Source organism: Dromaius novaehollandiae, chromosome Z (assembly GCF_036370855.1).
Source record: "Dromaius novaehollandiae isolate bDroNov1 chromosome Z, bDroNov1.hap1, whole genome shotgun sequence".
NCBI classification, from domain to species: domain Eukaryota; kingdom Metazoa; phylum Chordata; class Aves; order Casuariiformes; family Dromaiidae; genus Dromaius; species Dromaius novaehollandiae.
This window is the reverse complement of record NC_088132.1, coordinates 29,828,928-29,848,380: the sequence shown is the minus strand read 5'-3', so window position 1 is coordinate 29,848,380 and position 19,453 is coordinate 29,828,928. Positions and strand designations below refer to the sequence as shown.

Sequence of the window (19,453 nt, the reverse complement as noted above, 5' to 3'; positions counted from 1 at the left end):
ACCAGCGAAGATGCAAGAGACAGAGGTCCCTACAGTCCCGACTCGCAGATCTCTCTCAGTGATACCATAAGCAGTGGTACATGCTCTTCTTCGTGAATACAGGAGAAAGAACTGGGTTCAAAAGCACTGCCGGGAAAATTGCTCTGTCTTCAGGATGACAAGTTTATACAGGTGTGTTAGAGTCAGTACAACAGTTACTTCAGGAGGAATGAGGAAATGAATAGCAAATTTGTCGAACGCCACCCCCATGCATTCAACCAGATCACTCAGGCTGGCATTGGAGCATCTGCACGTAAATCCACCTCTCGCGAGTCTCGCCCCATTGCATCAATGGAAGTTTTATCATTAATCTCTGGAGGGAGGGAGAGAGGGAAGAGGTTTCACCAGGGGTATTCATGACAGATATTCTACCGCTCACAGTCAACTGGAGCGGCAAACCAGTGGACCAGAAAACCCATTTACCAGTATTTTAAAAGTGCCAAGGCATGATACAGAGCATCCTTAGGAAAAAAAAAAAAACACAACTTTTTTTGTTAATTTATGGCTCTTGATTAAGCACAACGATTTGCTCTGGACTGGCTTGGGAAGACCACATCTAAGATGAAAGCCTCTGGGTGTCAGAAGCAACCAAGCGGGAGGCAAGTGTTTCCCCCACCGAGCAACAGGGCTGGAAGAGCCCTCGGGGCTGGCGCGGTCCGACCCGAGCTGCCCATGCAGAGCGGCCGTAGCCATGAATTCACAGCGTAGGTCTGGCCACCTTGCCCTGGGAGACATCCAAAGACAGATATTTCCCCGTTTCCGTGAACGCTGTCGCCGCCTTCGCCTCGCACCTGCATAAACACTAGCTGTTTTTCCAGTCGCCTCCAAGTGCTTCCCACCCCCGGGAAGACGGCTTGGCGGCGCTCCCCGCGCCTGGCTCAGCGCAGCATCCCCGACCCCGTGGGATCGCTGCCCCGCGGCGCTTCGGGGGCCAGCCGCAAATACCGGCCGCGCTCGGCTGCGAAGCAAAACACTGCCTTATTAAAACCTGTAAAAAGTTTGCACTCCTCTGAGAATAGGGGCCTGATGCAGCACCCGGTACAGCAAGGGGGAGATAGATCAGCCTCTCCGTGAAGAGCAACCTTGTTAGCGGCTCTAATTTAGCAACCAGAGCTCCGTCTTTTTAATCACTGAGCAATTCGGCTCTGCTCCTGCCCCAGCACAGAGCATTTCCGATTTGAAGAATTGCTTTCCCATAATTAAATGAGAAAGAGTTAGTTGCAGCCCTCTGCACAAATTACTACCCAGTGAATGCAGAATAACGTATCATAAGTAGTACTTTATTCTATTTATTGTACAGGTATTGATGTGTGTTGGATTTGTTCTATTTTAGAGACACTGCCATGGTAACTAGTCCCTCTTGACAAAGGCTTTATGTCAGAGCAGAAGGGGAAGACGCAGAAACCGAACTTCGGGTAGCTGCCAGGATGAAGGCTGCCAGCATCAGCCTCACCAAAGCATCACCAGAAAATGAGCCGTGTGTCTGCGTCCTCGCAAACGCCCTGCTCACTGGGGAGCCACCGATTACCGCAGGGGAAGGGAGGAAAGGGGCAGCCCGTGCTATTTCTGAGGCAAAGCTCAACAAATTCTCGCTGCGTTAGTTTGTAAGATGTCGGCTGCCCACGTAGGTTTAAACATTCACGTGGTTTTAAAGAGGAAAAGAACAGCATTAAATTAACTTAAATTAACAGCGCTATTCCAGTGCCATCGATACTGCTTCAGCTAGCAAAACAGCCAGCGAGACGTACGTAACACCAGCCGTGCTCTGCTGCCTTCCCTTCGCAGCAGGCAGTTTGTGCAACAGCTTCACTGCTATTTCAAGGTACCGATACCGACGGTCATTTTTAGCTTTCCTGGGCTGGCCCTGGCTTGGTCTCAGTCTCACATAAGACTGCCTAAAGCCCCCAACTCCCTTAGCCGAGGCGGCAGCAGCAGCAGGGCTCGATCTCTGCGCAGGGTCTCAGGGACATCCCCGGCTCCTGCGCGCGGCTGCTTGGTGTTTTACAGCCCCCGCCATCCCCAGCACTGCAGTTACGCGCTGCTGATTTTGGTGAGGCTTGTTGGTGCTGCACACTTGAAATTAAGGATTTTCATAAGCATCGGCTGCATTTCCATCTTTTTAAGCAAAGCTTTGACTTTGTCTAACACGAGCTGACAGCTTAGTGTGCCTCATTCTGGCTCCACAAAGCCATCTTTGAGCCCTTTCCCGAGTCACATTTACGAGTAGGTTTTAGCAATAAGTCTGGTCTGAAAATAACCTCTAAGCAACCTATATCCTACTACGAAACTGCTGCCGAGTTTTGCACACCTCGGGAAAATGCCGTGACCTGGGACTGCTATGGCTCCCTGCCCCGGTCCCGACGCGGGCGCCCGCGCTGGGGCTACACGGCCCGAGGGGAGCCAAAGCAGCACCGCAGCAGCTTGCAGAGCGCGCAGCCCTTGCCAGGGCGATTAGTCCCCCACTGCCAATAGGTGTTATTTTAAGCAAGCAAAGTGCATATTTATTTAGTGGCCTCTGTGGTGTCGGAGGCACCATGTTTACTTGCCATCTGCTTTCGCTCGTTCGAGCCTCTTTAGGCTCCCAGTTGTTAAAAACGACTGGTGCTAATGACATTTGTCAACGTAACTCCCCAAATCACGAAGCAGTGGGAAGAAACATAAATGGAAAGGGATGACCTGCATTTCCGACGGGTTATTTGCAGAGACTTTCCTTCTTATGTAACGGCTTGGAGAAAAAACGGGAAGACGAACAAACACGCTCTCCTGAAATCTGGGATGAGGGGGGAGAGGAGGGGAGGGGGAATACGAGATCCATATGTTCGTCCTATTTTGTCTCTGAAAGACTCGCAGCTCCGGGTTGCGATTTTCTGAGGTGTTAATTATAGGTGCTGGGGATGTCAGCAGTGCTCCTAATAGAATAACTTCAGTGCCGGGGGCAGGGAGAGAAAAAATTACTTGGTGAGTGGGGAAAAAGAAAAAAAAAAAACGCCAGTTTTAGAAATAGCAATCAGCGGCAACAAAAGCCAAATGCGCAAACGCCGCACATCCCGCACACTGCCGGGCAACCGGGTCCCCGGCTCTCGCCGTTATCCCCTCGTTGCTAGGAGACCGCAGGACCGGCGCGGGGGACCCCGCCAGCGGCGTGCGCGCGTGGGCCCCGGGGCCCGAAATGCAGCGCCGCGGGAGGGGCGGAAAGGCAGCGAGGCGAGGCAGATGTCGGCGACCTGGGCGAGGGGCCGCGGACGCGCGCCTGTCTCCGAGGGGTATTTCACACAGCGCGTGCCTCCACCAACACGGGGTGTTCGAACAGCCTCTGCAGCAACGTGGATCGGCTTCTTCTGCGGCGGATTTAGCCACGGCAGTAAAACCAGCACAGATACCTTGGTGTTTGATCTCATGACCATGAAAGCAATAAAGCTGCGTCGCTGGGTGGTTTATTAACCGCCACGCGGAGGGTGGGAACGGAGGAGTATTTACGATGGACCTGACAAGAGGCGATTTCCCATCACTTCCCCGGCTCACCTGAGCGAGGATGTGCCCAGCACGGCACGCGGAGCCCTTCATCCTGCCCTCCCCGCTCCCAACGTCCCTCGAGACGGCGCAGTAAACCCTCGCGGGGCATCGCGGACCACAAATCGCAGCGAGGCCTCAGCCGCTCGCCCCTGCGGGCGCTGCCGTCTCCTCCCCGGCGCGCGGATAACGCCGCTTCCCGGTGCTCACAGGCACCGAGAGCATCTGCCGGCTCCGCAGTAGGCAGCCACCGAGATTAAAGAGCACTTAGTCGTGTGACACCAGCTGGCAAGGAAACGGCTGCTCCCAGGCTGAAGGCTCCCAAATTCGAAGGCTCTGCCCTGCTAAAGCATGCTGGGGAAAAAAGCTTCAGCTCAAATGGTGCCCAGGATTAAGGCTATTAGCAGAGGTCAGAAGGGCATAAAGAAAGGTGCTCTGCAGACAAGCTGCTTTTTCCTGTGATGCATCAAGTAGCAGGAAAAGTTGTAAATTGCTTTCAATTTGCAAGCCAGAAGGTGCTAAACTCCTCAGCATCCCTGCTCCTTCCACAGGGCGACTTTGGGTTTCCAGGAGTGTGAATCTGGCCCTGGGAATCACCTGTGTCAACAGTCCCATTGTCTGCTAATCCCAGATAAATCACCTACGTATTCCCAACAGCTGCAAGCTGGGCTGGTTGGTAAGCCCAGGTCATTTAACCACAGAGCCTGCGCTGTTCACGCTGTCACACACTAAACAGTAACAGCAGCACTGATCTTTAGGTATTTAAACAAACAGTCCAAGGAAAATATATATGTATATACATATATACATACATACATACACATATATATATACACACACACACAACAATAGAGTGGCACATCTGGACCTTCCCTGAGACTAGCCGTCATTGAACAGTAAGACACCACTGCTAGGCCTAGGAACATCATTGTCATTGTCTGCACCAAAAGTGCCCAAAACGCATGTAATTAACTTGTCAAGTGTCTGTTGTTTGTTTTTAAGCTTGCACACTGGGACAGCAAAAACAGACTTATCCTAGTATTTACATCGTATTTTAAATAAAAGTCTGTTCGTTTGCTCTCTGATCTTCTCCCATCCATCTCCGTTCCCTGCGTGCCACTCAGTACAGACCCCAACCAGAAAGAGCACAAGCAGTGACTCCTTCTGTTCTCAACAGCATCGTTAGTCCCTGATCTGGGCTGAGTTTTAGTTCAAATGTTGATAATTTGTTTGTGATTTTTTGTGGCAGTACCTATTTTTTGTGCAATGTGACTACCAGCTCACAGAAGTAAAACAGTTGTTCTTCCACACCTATGTTCTATTCTGTTTAGGTTCTTTTGAAATTATTATTATTATTCATTGCATCACGGATAAAAACAGACCCAACCCCTACAATGTCTGATCCCTCAAAAGCTGGGAGTTGCTGCAGGAGCACCATCCGTGCTGTGCAGATCAAACCGTGCGCAAGGAGTTGAAGCACGGGGCCTTTCACATAGAAACACTGTGGGTCACTCTTTGAGTGACCACTTCAAACGTTCTGCTTTCATGCATGAAGTCCTTCCTATCCGAGCCTACGGTTTATCATAAATAATGATACGGCAGCCTGTGGGCTGGTTTATTAGAATCTGCCTGACCCTATCCCCTGATATCCAAGATTTCTTTTGTCCTTTCCAGGACCGTCATTCTTGCTTGTAATGTAAACTTTCTCAGTGATCTGGAAATAAATTATTATAGCCATTACAAAAATGCTAATTGAAGTAGTCAATAGGCACTGTGAATCACTTTTAAAATAATACAGTGATCAAGATGATTGATTTTCCAGTCACTTGAAGCATTTAGTACAAAGACTTCTCTGTCATGAAATCAATTGTGAAAGTTTGTCAAGCCTTAGCAGGAGCAGGAGCAGGTCTTGCGCTGAATATTCCCTCCTGGCCTCTTCGGTATCTCACAGCTCCCTGTGGATTTTGTGCAGGAGAAAGGTGCCAGAAGAGCTGATGGCTCTTTGATGCTGTTATTAGTCAGGGCAAGCCTCGGGGTGGCTGGGAGGAGAAGCCCGAAGTGCGTGCGTATCACGACGCCGTCGAGCGCCCCACTGGGACCGGTTCCTCCGGCTTCGTACAGCATGACGCGGAGCTAGTTCAGGGACGGGGTGGCTGTACGCAAGTGGCACCACCTGGTCCTGCATGCGGATGCCTTAAAAATCCCCTGGGAAAGGGCAAAGCATGGGGGAGCGCCCCGGACCTTGCACCCCCAGCACTGGGGTGGCCCGGCACTGCTGATGCAGGCTCAGCGCCGGGAGGCTCCATAGGCAACGAGCCCTACCACTGCCAAAAGTGCTTCATCACAACCGGTCGTCTGCCGTGAGGTGTTTCATTTCAGCATGGCGACAAAACCCATCGGCTCTGGAGGGGATCCAGCTTCCACCTCAAAAGCAGGTAAAGCAGTTTTCACTGGATGAACACAAGCTGCCAACAGAGCTTTTTAGTGCAGATCAAGGTTATTTTCATAGCTTTGGACAAACTTGATGCCGAGGCGCCTTCTCAGAGGATCGTTTTCCCTTGACCTTTTGAACGTGTATAGGCAGCTCCTCCAATCTCAGCGAGGTCTCTTGGCAGAGAGAGGCAGGCGCAGCCATCAGGTGGCTCTCGTATTGTTTTGCTCCAGCCTTGAAGGGTTTGGTTTAAATCAATAGCTCGTGGAGGGATCTTTAACCAAGCTGCTGAACCTATGTTGGAGGTCTAGGCACTCTATGATGTTCCGAATGTTAATAATTATGTTCTTTGAGGACTTGGAGTTAGTGCTAGATTTGTTCACCATCTCTTGATTCCAGACTGGTATGAGTTAAAAAGAACAGCCCTACGCTCTGCTACATTTTTAATGGCGTGTGGTTTGAGAGACACATTTTGCAAAAAAGCCAGAAAACTACTTGCAGCCAGCATGGACACATTTCTTGAAGGCTTGTTTGTCCTAGAAGATAAATAGGTATATTGCTCCTCAAATGAGTAAGTGTTCAAATAGGATCTTCGCTTTGGAAAACAAAGAATAAAAAAGAGCCTAACAGAGTACATTCAGATGGGATATTTCATTTTCTTATTGCTATGGGACTTTTCTTTCCTCACCTAGGAGTTCAGTGACCTGGCTTTTATTCAAGGTTTTAGAGTGCAAATATATCATGTTTCTAAGCATACTAAACTCTCCCTTAATTTCACTCTTTTCAAATGGAATGGAGCTAAACAAAGGTATTCAAACAAAAGAAAATAGCACACAACACTTCATGAAAATCATATGTCTTTTAAAGTAATCATTGTATCTTTCTTTCGGGTGACATTGTTTATTGTAAGACATCATTTTTATTAAATACACTGTAATACAAGAGACTTTCCATGTCATGTCGAGAGAAGCTGGTCACATGATTCACAAACAAAACTTTTAACACTGATACCTAGGCATCACTTTGAAATCAGCCAAGATGCAATGAAAGTCTTAAAGCAATGACTTGTTATAACAAACTGCAAAACAAGAACCACTAAATATTTGCACGGAGACATCACATAAAAAAAAAAAAACAGAAAAAAGAAAGGAGAAAGATAGCTCTGAACACCAGGTCACAGTTTGGTGACAAATATAGAGATCTATATTTATATGTAGATATCTCCCTCTCTCTATCTCAAGCGACAAAGAGGGAGATATCTAGAAATATATATATACATAAAGTATAGGTGGAGAGCAGGGCTGGGACAAATATTTCATAATGAATTGGTTCTCTCTCTATTGGTGATGTAATTAAACATCAATGTTGAATTAAATTACTTGTATATAAAACATTCTTAGCTGCTTTTCTTTAAGTTACAGAAAGATACATATAAGCTGCAAGATATAGGCCTCTGGAAAAATTTGAATTGATCTCTGTTTTCTTACATTTTCCTGTCAAACAGCCTCACTACAAGCAGCTTCTATTATCCTTGCCCAAAGTAGTCAGTGTTTATAAAATACCAGCCGGTCGTCATGCAGAACCTTCCACAAGCAAACAAAAAAACCCCATAGACCTGGTCTAGAATGCATAGACGGTAAAATAATACACCCATCATTTCCCATTTCTTCTCCTGAGACGTATGTTTAAAAGATGGCAAAATAGTCACTTGGTTGCTGTTGTGAAATTCACAGTGTTTTCCCTGCAACATGTAGACTTTTTTTTTTTTTTTTTGCTTCATATTTGTGATGAATGTAGCAAAAAAACCCAAAGCCCCCCCAAAACAAAGGTGTTTTAACTAAGGCTCTTCAAGGACCTCTTGATTCAAAGCAGCAGTGGTTCATCCCAGCCCTGACAACAAGAAAATACAACTTCCTGTGCTATCAAAACCTTCATCTTTGATTAGAAACCCCCCGTCTCTTCCCCAGCCCCTCCCCACTCCCCTTCCCCCTTATAGCAGTATTTGAAATTCATTTACAGGCTGCAACAACCCAGAGACAGTCTTGTTCTAACACATATGCACTGTACCTTAGTCATCCAGTGACCTGATCATTTTATTGGGTTATTTCTTTCCTTTTCAAAGAGTTTTGCAAAAGTCTACATCAACCACAACAAAAACAATCTCTTAAAAAGGTGGGGTACAGAGAGAGAGAACGAGAAAATGAGAGAACAAGAGACAGAAAAGAAAGAAAGAAAGAGAAAGAAAGAGAAAGAGAAGAAAGAAAGAAAGAAAGAGAGAGAGAGAGAGAAAGAAAGAAAGAAAGAAGGAAAGAAAAAATGCCAGTTATTTATTAAACTGTAGACAATATATTGATATATTGGTTTACAAATCAAAATGAATTAAGTCCTTTTTAAAAGGGTACACTCCATCATGCATCATGGGGTGCTGTTGCTTTACTAATATCTGTTCTCCACAGTTCTGAGTTCTGCAGCTTTATCGCGAGTGAAGGACAGTGTGTGGCAAATGCTGCTATTATTACTGCTGAATTTCGGCGTTCTCACCATTGTCCTACAAGTTGTGTTGCAGTCTGAATAGTCCAGCTCATTCTTGGAATTACTTTGTTACTGCAGACGAGTATAAAATGCTAATGGAGCGGCACTGTTAGTCCAGGACAATAAAACAACAATAGAACAAACCCAAAAATGACAGTAAATCAAACTCTGCTTTCGGAGCTCAGAAGCTAATCTGTTCATTTCCTTGTGAGAAATCAACAGTGAGATGGGAATGGTAAAAATGCTTTTATGCAATCGTTCAGAGAAAAAAAAAAGTGCTTGTCATTATATCTCTGGCATTCTAGCACTTCCTCTGCTGCACACCAGCTAAAAAGTTGAGTCTTAAAAACATAGAAAAAGAAATATCAAAAGAAAAAAAATGATTTTGGTTACTCAGCAGACTTTTATCAATTTATTAATAGCACTCTATTCTAATTATCATTTGTAATCACGTAGGTGTATGTAAATTTATACATATACACACAACCCGTATATAATGTGCATGCATGTCTGCACATATATAAATAAAATACAACAGACATACGCATACATGTATATGCTATGTGTGTGTGTATATATATATGCCATATGTAAACACACATATATAATATATATTATATATATGATCAGTTCATAGCATAGTCCAGAAAGACTTTTTAAATGAGCCTGATTGATTGTCGTATTTACTCAGTGTATACAATTTAGCTGACAGTGCAAGCGTGATAAATGTCCACATATACTCACCCTGTATTGTGATTTGAGCACATTTCTTCTTCTCTGCTCATTCTGCTACACTTACCCACCTTTTCATGAATAAACGCAAAATGTGTATAGCTATAGTTAACAGCTTGTCTACTTTGATTATACATTTTATGCACTATCAAGAACATTCATGATATAGGTCAAGGTTATCTGTACCGGTGGCTCTGAAGAACATTTGGTCCTTTAGAAGTTTAACATACTGCTATGTTATTGCACAATGCATTGCAACGCTATTTATTCTCTGAAAAAACTCTAATAGTCTCACTAGTAAATCAAAAAGAAGATGCCACTAAGTACAACTTCAGGGTTTTGTTGGTTTGTTGGGTTTTTTTGGTATACATTCTTTCAGTGCTTGCAAAACCCACCTGGTGGCTTTCAGGCTAGAGCCTGCTTTCCAACAGAAGAGCATCTTGGATGCGTTTTTCTTAAGCTCCTAAGAAACTGAGAGAGAACACAGCAGGCAGAAGCTTCCCCTTCCACCACCTGCAACCCTCTCCCATTGCACAGCCTCAGCGGGCTCTGACACCTTCCTTCTCCCCCTGCTGTTATATTGAAAATGAACTTCAAAATCCTTCAAAAAACAATACTCAGATTCTCAAGAGGATGGGTTTCACTGCATGCTCAGTCATTATCCAGCTTTCTGTGTGAACTTCCAGGACGGTCTAGATAAAATCTTAAGGCCCATTTTGTAGGAATCTTCCTCTGGCTTTTTGAGTGTTTCCAGTTCAGTAGTGGTTACGAAATAACATCTAGTTTATTAAAGAAATACTGAGTATGGCTTTATAGTTATACTGTCATGTTTATTTGTAATGCTGCCTTTTCAATGACATTGAGAAGGGTAAAACTCCATCACTGTCCAGTGGACTTTTCTTTCAAAAATGTTCAAAATCTTTATGACTAGCTCTAAAAGCTTCTGAAGGAAAAACCTAAAGTGCCTCAATAAATAATATATGCAAGCAAATTATATATTAAAAATGTTATGGGAACACTTACAAAAATAAAATGCTTAATTTATTAAATAAAATACCCCTAACACAAAGATGAAGGACTATTTTGATCTGGCTCATATCAATAAGAAGAAACAAAATGAGAAAAAGAGAAGAAAGATCACTTTTTTGCAGTAACGCCCCCTCACAGAGGGAGGCAAAAGTCTTGAGGAATAGGTAAGGTAGGTTTTCATTTGTAAGAATTCATATTAAAAATAATCCTAACTCTAAATTTGAAATCTTCAACTTCCGGTTTGAAAAATAACAGATATGCCCATGCAGTTGTCATCAACACAGTGGCCATGCAAATGCTGTACACGTACAATGCCCATCCAACCAAAAAGAAATAATTTAAGAAAGAGTGGATGCTGGGAATGACGGCACTAGTACCAATACAAACGTGGTGCTGAGCTCAGGGTCTGTGTGCTCTGAACAGTAAGCCATAACCACAGAGTCACATTTGTTTTCTCCAGGGATCTCACTCTGTTTTCTGCCATGGCTCAAACATAACCAGCGATCTCCATGTTTTACATTACTCATGTAATATCAGCCTATTGTATCTGTAACATTGTAAAGGCATTTTAACATAGCTAATGTCCTCCATTAGCTCCATTTAATGAAATATAAGTTGTACCATTATGAGTTCGCTATGCCTAATAGGGTGTACTACAAGATGAGTGATAGTTTCTGCACAAAGGGCATTAATCGACAAAGACCATGCACAGTTTTGGCTGCACGGTTAAAAAAAAAAAAAGAAAAAGGATTGAAGAAGGAAGGAATATGCTGCTGGACAAGCACAATATAAGATACACCTGCCCCAGAATCAATAGCTTGTCCTATCTTATCAAAACCCTTATTTCAACACTTAATCCTGAAATTAATACTGTACATTAATAAGCCTAGCTTCAGCCTTTATTACCAAAGATGAGCTGGAGAACATTTTTATACCAGTGGCATGACAATATCCTACCAGAAGACAAAATAAGGGCATGTGTTTAGTTTATCATGATGTAACATAATTGTGTGCAGTGCAGGCAGCATCTTTTTCCCTTTTACCATAGACTTGTATCTGGTAACGAAAAGTGCTGGCCAAGCACCTCCTTGAACAATCCCTTTACTCCTCAGAAAGACTCTCCAGGGAAAGTGCTAAACTCCCTCTTGCCTTCCATCAAATCGTTTCAGTGTTTTTTTAGTGGGGTTGGATGCCATCTGATCCCATAGTTCCTCCAGGCAGTGGATCACACAATGCTGTTTTCTTTCCATTTGGCTTTATCTCCACAAGAAATACGCTTCGTGTAGAGAACACTAGTCTTCTTTTTCCACCCACATGCCGAAGCAAAAAAATTGAGGTGAATCCATAGAAACTCCCAGTATCTGTACAGCAGAAATCACAAAGTTCGAGTCAAATATATTTTTCCCTTTTTTTCATCCACATCAAAGGCATGAATACAACAAGGCATTGTTAGTTGTGGTGGGCAAACTGGAGAGTCTGCTGATAAAACAGATCAGGTTTTTAAGGCCTTTGTCTATGCAGAGTTACAATAACGCAGAAGCCAAATTGATTAGAAAGAGAGGAGAGAGAAAAAAAATGATAGAAACTGAAAGACAGAGAGAGAGAAAAGAGATACGTCTCAATAATGTCTTAAAAGTCAATACTGTGTCTACAGATGGAGAAGTGCACATTGCTTGCCCTTTGAAAGCTTCTCCACAACTTTGTCATTAATACTGTCAAAGTTAAGAACACGTTTTAATGGAGTTCAGCGGCAGTTGAACACATTCATTCACGCAGCCCATAAGAAGAAATGCTAGGAGGCATTAGCCTAAAATATCCAGGTAGACTGGAGATGCCTTGGCCAAGTTCTGGAGGAGGGAATGGATTTCTTTGATGTTGAGCCTCATGTGAGGCTCCCGTTGCCAACAGCCCAGCATCAAGTCATACACTTCCTTGGGGCACGTGCGAGGTCGCTGCAGGACTCGGCCCTGAGTGATGCACTCAATCACCTATGAAAAATCACAAAGAAAGGATCAGTGTGGCCGTTCAAACTATGTGGCACTCACCCACAGAAGAGGCAGCTGCTCATAGCAGTCTCAAGAGATCTCCAGATTCCTTAAATTTATTGAAGACCGATTTAGGACAACCACTCTGCAACAATGACGTGTCCCGATACGTAACAGAAATCACCCAAAGCCAGTTCAGGAGGGAGGTAAGCTCCTTTCCATTGCCTCATGGTCTTTCTGAACACCCAGAATAGACTCTATCTTACACAAAGGAAGAAGCTACATCCCAACTTGGTCCAGTCCTACTTAAATAACTTCCATCCTTCCACCTTAAGAGAGAAAAATGGTGAAAAAGATGAACTTCAACCACAGTGTTCGTGACAATACCATAAATACTTGGCATCAAAGTTATTGCTTTCACTAAATATATTTATTGCTGTCCCTTCCACAGAGAAGCCATACCATCAATTAAAATGCCACCCTCCCTTATACACACCTCGTTGTTTGAGAGCTGATACCATGGCTGTTTGCCATAGGTAAAGATTTCCCATAACACAACCCCCAGGCTCCAGACGTCACTCTCTGTGGTGAACTTCCTGTACATGATACTCTCTGGAGGCATCCAACGGATGGGCAGCATGGTGTGACCCCCAACCTGAGAAGGAAGGAGTCAGAAAAGGAAGGAGTCAGAAATAATTCCTCCAGACTCTCATGAGGAACAGTATCAAGATGCTAAACAAAGGGATGCAAAACATTTCCTTGTGGTCATTCACTTAAGCTTGTGAGAACCAGGAAGCCATGATCTAAACTCCTCTCTCTCAGAGCAGCAAATAGTAGCATGATAGATTTCTCAAAAGAATCTCCTAAGGAATTGTTTCTGAAGAATAACATTTCTAACATTTATTTGGCACCCCCTACCCAAGGAACTGAATGCACTATAAAATTATTGATTAACCAAAACTGTTAATCCATTTTAAATTAGACCAGTTCTACCCTCCATTTTAAAATTAAGGAAACCGTGAAAGATGCATGTAATGAAATCTGCAATGATGTTTCTCCTAGAAACTCTGTGATTTCAACTGAGATCCATGAAGACACAGTGGTCTGACTGTATGACACAATAGGATCAGAATCTATGGTTTAATATCTTATTTTGAATGAATTAAAGCAATGTTATTGTCTTTACAAAGTTAATGATTGCCTCAAATTATTTTGTTCCACATTAACTACCCAGTCCTACACAGCTTCACAAAAATTTCAGTCCTTTAGATATAGTCACTTGATAATAAATAACTTGTAAGACATGGACTGCTGTTCCAAATCGACATAAGCTGAATTCTCTAGGAATCTTTTCCTGAATGAATACCTTCCTGAAAGTCTCTAATCTACTCTTCATTTTCTTCAAAATGCTACACTTTCTTAAAATTGAGTTACTTAACCTCAATTTAACTAAAAACAATCTCCTACTTTTATTTCTATTTCCTAAACAATTTATTGTTCCCAGTATGTCACATTGTGACTGGATCAATCAATGAATAAATCCACTACTTCTAAAACAGTGTAACCAGTGCAGCTACTGTGATACAGATATATAGATATTCTGAGTACTTTTGCATCAAGGCAGCTGTGAATATTTCCAAGAAAGGAAAAAAAAAAGGAAAGCTTTTTCAAGGACATCTAACTTTTGATTAATTCTCATTTTCCTGTCTGAAAATGTATTTAGTTATGAAACCACATTTGCACTTTCAAGCTTCTGTCAATTCAAAATATCATTTCTCCTTGTGGGACTTTACATATGTTGTTATAAATAATACCCTGCTTGTTCTAATGTTGAAACAGCAAATGGAAGGAAAACCCAATAGAAGTTCAATCAGGGTTCACATTATTTCTAAATCACTCAGAACATCCATTTCCAGCTATTTGTCAGTAACTCAGCATTAGTGTAGCCTACCAAAAATACAGCTATAGCTGTTAGCGCTCAGCCCTTTCCCTATACTGCCACAAGTCAACGTCCACTACTGATCCCATCAAAATTGAAAGTGATGCTAAAACTTTCATAGATGTGGTCTATTCCTAGGCACATCTCCTCCTCCCCCTACCTGAGATGCCGTGCGAGTGAGCAAGGAATATTTTTGTCCGAGACGCCAACTGAAAAGCAGGACTCCCAAGTTTAAGTCCTGGCTACACTGTGGCTTTGCTTCTGACTCAATACAGGTTGCAGCGCAGAGGCTTAAGTGCCATTCAGAAGGGGACCCAACTCCTGCTGCGTGCAGTTGAACTTAAAAACATACCCACGAGCACTCGGCTGACAGGGGATGGATGCACACTTTTAAGTGCTTTGCTCAATTAGGCGCATTCGTCTCCATGTTACTGTTTACCTGTCCGATAGGCAGAAGTGCTTTAAGGCGCCGTTCAGCAGATTTTTTAATGGTCTTTGACTGAGAAGTCAATCAACAGCACAGAGAGTTTGAAGTAACATATTAATATGCTGCGATGCAAACAAAGCTTCAGTTTTCCACATTATCATAAACTAAACCGAACACGGCAACCAAACAGCCCCAAATCACCACTGTTACTCCCTGCTCAAGTGGTATTTCATTAGAAAGTCAGAAAAGTTAGTCCCTTAGAAACATGTAGCCACATACACCCGGCCAAAGGGCAAGTGCCATTAAAAGGTGATTAGTGATGAGAGGCTTTTGGGCTCATTAAATATTAAAATGGCTCTTAGATCTGCTCATCATATAGCCTCCACAATTGGTTGTTTTCAGCAATTTCTTTGAGTCATTCCTTAAAAATTAATGAAAGCTATAAACAATAAAATATGTCTCTATTTTTTCTTATTTGTCACATCCTACATTAACAGATTTTTAAAAAGCAATTAAAAAACAACACTGTCCAAATCTTCCTTTCCCACGGTTCCCTGCTACAGAACCACAGTGCAGTTGTGGTAGGACTGTGTGCTGAGTTTTCAGTGTCATTCAGTATAATAAATACCCCTAGAGCGATGATGATAAATGACTGCCAAATGAGGGATGGTGCAACAAACAGAACTAGAACACCACAGACCTAGTTGTCCATCTTTGAAGTCACAGCAAGACTGACTCATCAGTACTGACACTTACCAAGAACTCGATTTACAGATAAGCACAAACCACAGGGCTTTTTGGCATTCTTCACAGACCTGCACAAGCACACATGGCCAGATACGGAGCGGTGTCCTTTTCTGTCCCTGAAGACAGAAGACTTTACCAGGCAGAGCATGGAGCATGAGAAGTCCTGAGGTCTGTCCAGCTCTATCACTGCCCTTCTCTATCATCTTAGACAAGCTACTTCCAACGCCTTAGAGTCTTTGTGAAAATAATATTTAGCCCCTTGGCAAAAGCATCAATAAAAGGTGTTAGCTATGATTATCAAGGGTCTTCTTCTTGCCAGACTGTATTGCAGCGAAGACAGATGTGAAACACTTGGCATTACCTGTGGCGGGCTGAGCATCTTCTATCCTGCTTGGTCCAAGAGCACCTTCAACGTCAACTCTGATCCCAGTTCAGCCACATCACAGGCCAGGCTCTGGCCAAAGGCACTTTCTCTAAATGCACATTTCTTTCTCTATTAGCGATCAGTGGTCACTGAGTCAACAATTACTCAGCTCAGAAATGCACTGAGGGCAGTGTTAGGTACAACTTGAAGCATGTGCTTCAGCGCTTTCTTGAACTGAAGCCTGTGACTTGACACCGCAGTTCTTGGGATGTCTGAGACAAATCACCAGCCAGCTGTGAGGCTCCTTTTGTCTTTATGGCAGTGACGAGTCCAAGGACTCACAGCTGTGTCACAACAGCAGTGAGCTGAGGCAGCATGCATTTTTGTTAATGTTTCCAAGCTCATAGCAAAGTTAGGGGGAACTCCCCCAGAAGGCTTAGTGAAAGAAAACGTGAGTATATTGACCAAACTTGAAAGGTGCTCAGTGCTTCAGGGGGTGCCTTCTGCTCATACTTTATTAAGAAATGCAAGTACTATACTTCTCTCAGATATTATTGGCGTCCTGCAGGATAAGTCCCCTCGTATGCTACACTGTAACTGTAGTGCTGCTTGATACACATCTTTTTAAAATGGTCATGAGCTAAGCAGCCTACTATTGCAGGTAAACAACACCTTTAATATTTAATCTGGCTAGGGTTATGACAGGTTTAAAAGCATTACATTTTTAACTTAATAAGATATCACTTTAAAATCTGTACTGTAGCTGTAGCAGGGCTGCAAAAATGACAATTTTATGGATACAAATTACAGTATATTTTCTTGGTGCTTATTTGAAGGCAGTTTCTTTATGATGGTTCATTTTTACTTAGAATTGCACTTCTGCAGATCTTTCCTGCGACTTAGGTACTTCCAAATGTCAGTTTATGCAGGCAAGCACTCCCTAGCCCTGCTTCATATTGTTTACTAGCAATATTGGGCTAGCATCAACAGCAGCAGGCCTGCTGAACGAGCTTCTGCAGTGTGCGAACTATCCACAGGGAGGAGACTGCTACGCCAAATCACTGACGCTGCTCTCCACAGACACACTTCCAAAGGGAAACTGCCGCTCTGTTCCACATATGAAATGTTGTTACATTTTCGACAATGCAATGTCATTCCACTTGTCACCACTCTCGGCACTCATTTTTTAAATGAATTTAGCACTTTTGAAAGGTGCCAGATAAGCAGACCTTGAACATTCCCTTTGTCTATTTGCGAACATCAAGTTGAAAGGATCATGGTGCAAGTATCATGCCCTAGCTTTGAAGTAGGGGTTTTAATTCCAGAGTTTGTTAAAGTTTGTTCAGTTTCTAGCTTCAGATGTTCCTTCTCCTGATTTGTGGACAGCCACAAAATGATGGAGCTTGTCCACTGCAGAAGTTTCTATACTAAGAAGTAAACCAGGCCTGTAGTACAAAATACTGTTGGCAGAGTTTTTTGCTGCCATGGGTTTGTACACATCCATCCGTACATTCAGTGAAAACCCAGCTTTGTGGCACCTCAAAAATACCACCGCAGACAAAAGCCCTCAGCTGACTGTCGTCAACCTGCAATTTCCCTGCATCACTCAAAAATGTATCCGTCGACACCCTGCTCTGGTCACAGTTTCAACCTCTCCTGCCCAGCCACCATGGGAACCCAAAGCCCTGTTGTCTCATGAAATTCTCCAGTGTAGTCTGGAAGTATTTCTTTCCCCATTGGCCCAGGTTTGTGAGCAAAAGGATATGTTCTCTTGTAAAGAATGAGCAAATTTAATACCATGCTCCTGCTGGGAAGCTGTGTCAGAGGGAAGTCCAGGGAAACTGACCTACAGGGACGTGGAGGAAACCGGGCTCGAGGCGGAGCTCCACAGGTAAGATGCAAGCCAAGGGCTGGGAAAGGCACAAGAAATAATGTTGCTAAAGCAGCCACCCAAGCAATTCGCTTCAGGCTTGTCCCTTGTCCACGTGCACCATGGGTAAAGGGAGGACTGAGTGGATTGGACACACTTCTGCAATGCTGACCAGCTGCACGCCAGCCCAGCTGCACCAGCGGTGAGGTCTGAGGGGCTGCGGGTTTGGCAGAGGGTTTGGGGGCTCCGGAGCCAGGCCGCAGGGTGCTGCAGGGGCTGACCAAAGCAGAGGGAGCAGGGACCTCTCTTCCTATTTAATGCTGGTGGCCATAGGTGGAGAGCACCCACCGCTGCTCTACAGGGAAGTTTAACCTCCCCTTGCTGCTATGCAGGTGCCTTGTTCATATATATCTTCATGAGATGAGGAATGTCCCCACCAGCATCTTCCAGAGGGACTGAATGCATAGAAATATCAAAATGTTCTGCACCTTCCCTATCCACCAGCACTCCTACAGGGGCCAGCAAATCCAACCACCAGCACTTGCAGGCATCACGTTAGATAATCCCATGATTTCGATCTCCAGCTTTAAGCAGTCGGTTACTCTGACTTCATGCAGTAAAAAACTACAGCTACCAACTGCACTGCCTTGAAAAATAGACATCTTCATTTATGTTCACAATTCCCAAGTTCCCATGATTCCCCCAGTGCAACATTGTAATAACGTGACATAGTGCTTTGTACATTCTCTAAAGACTAGTGATGCTCTTTTTGCCAACAGAATAAAAGTAATCTGTTTACTTGGTGAGCTGAATAAACCTGAATAAGTAAACCATGAGTTTCAGCCCTGATCCTGCCCCATGTCCTGTCTGGTTTGGCTGCTGCATCTCTACAGGGCCTGGCTGATCTTAGTGCAGCTCTGCCCAAGGACAGACCTTTTGCACTTCAGGGAGGTCATCCTGAGAGCAGCAACTCAGTTCAGCATATGCTTCAATTAACTTTCATGTGACAAGTACACATTCAGTCTCTTTGCTGTAGCTGGATCTTAGTTTGCCAAGCTGGAAACAAGCTATACCTTTGGATTCCTTTATTCATCTACCCCTAATAATGCATCTAGTGTATTTGGGAGATTATAGCATTTCAGGGTATTTTTCACTATATATCTTTCGGTCTTGTGACTTATTCCCCTATCTCAGGATGATATAACTGCAAAGAAATGTTCTCTGCAAAGACTATCATGTCTTATTGCTAAAACTGAAAACCGCTCCTTCTCTTGGTGAACATCTGCTCTTTCTTCCTCATAAAATGCTGGAAAATGTTTCTCTCAGCACAAGAAAAAAATCAGTAATTATTATTTTCATTTCTTCCATGCTCTGGCCTTTCAGACAAAGTCAATGTCTCCTCTTAAAATATCATCAATCCTGCCATGTCCACCTGCAGAAAAGCAATATTTTATTTTCACAGTCTCAGTCTGGGTAACGAGCAATACCATTCCAGCACATGAGGTTACTAAATTATGATATAAAGTGGATTATTTGCCAATACCTAAAGACATGTCCTTTCAATTTCACTTTTAACCCTATTTTAGCTCATCTTTATTCAAGAGGGACTCATGTTGAAAGTTCTTTATTAATTCTACCAGTCATCTTCTCAGAAAAGTGAAATGATGTCTAGAACAACATTTATTACACTGCAATTTCTTTCTTCAGTTGTGCAACATCAGTTCAATATCGTGTGTCAACCTTGTGTCACTGGAGATAAATTCTTCTCATCGGTCTCTGTGAAACCATGAGCGATATGGGGAATACGAACAAAGAACAATTACTCACAGTTTCACATAATGCAAAAAA

General features: G+C 43.5%; 1 protein-coding gene across 4 annotated transcripts in view; it reads right to left on the bottom strand.

Annotated features, from left to right (window-relative positions):
- Positions 1–8,055: 8,055 nt before the first annotated feature.
- Positions 8,056–19,453, bottom strand: part of LOC112978757 (BDNF/NT-3 growth factors receptor) — a 201,910-nt gene continuing 190,512 nt past the window's right edge. For all 4 annotated transcript variants that reach the window (XM_064502656.1, XM_026092447.2, XM_026092446.2 and 1 more), the window contains 2 exons: positions 12,755–12,913; positions 8,056–12,261 (listed from right to left, as the gene is read on the bottom strand). In XM_064502656.1, coding sequence (XP_064358726.1) covers positions 12,076–12,261; positions 12,755–12,913 — 345 coding nt within the window. In that variant the 3' untranslated portion in view covers positions 8,056–12,075. The remainder of the gene's footprint in view (positions 12,262–12,754; positions 12,914–19,453) is intronic.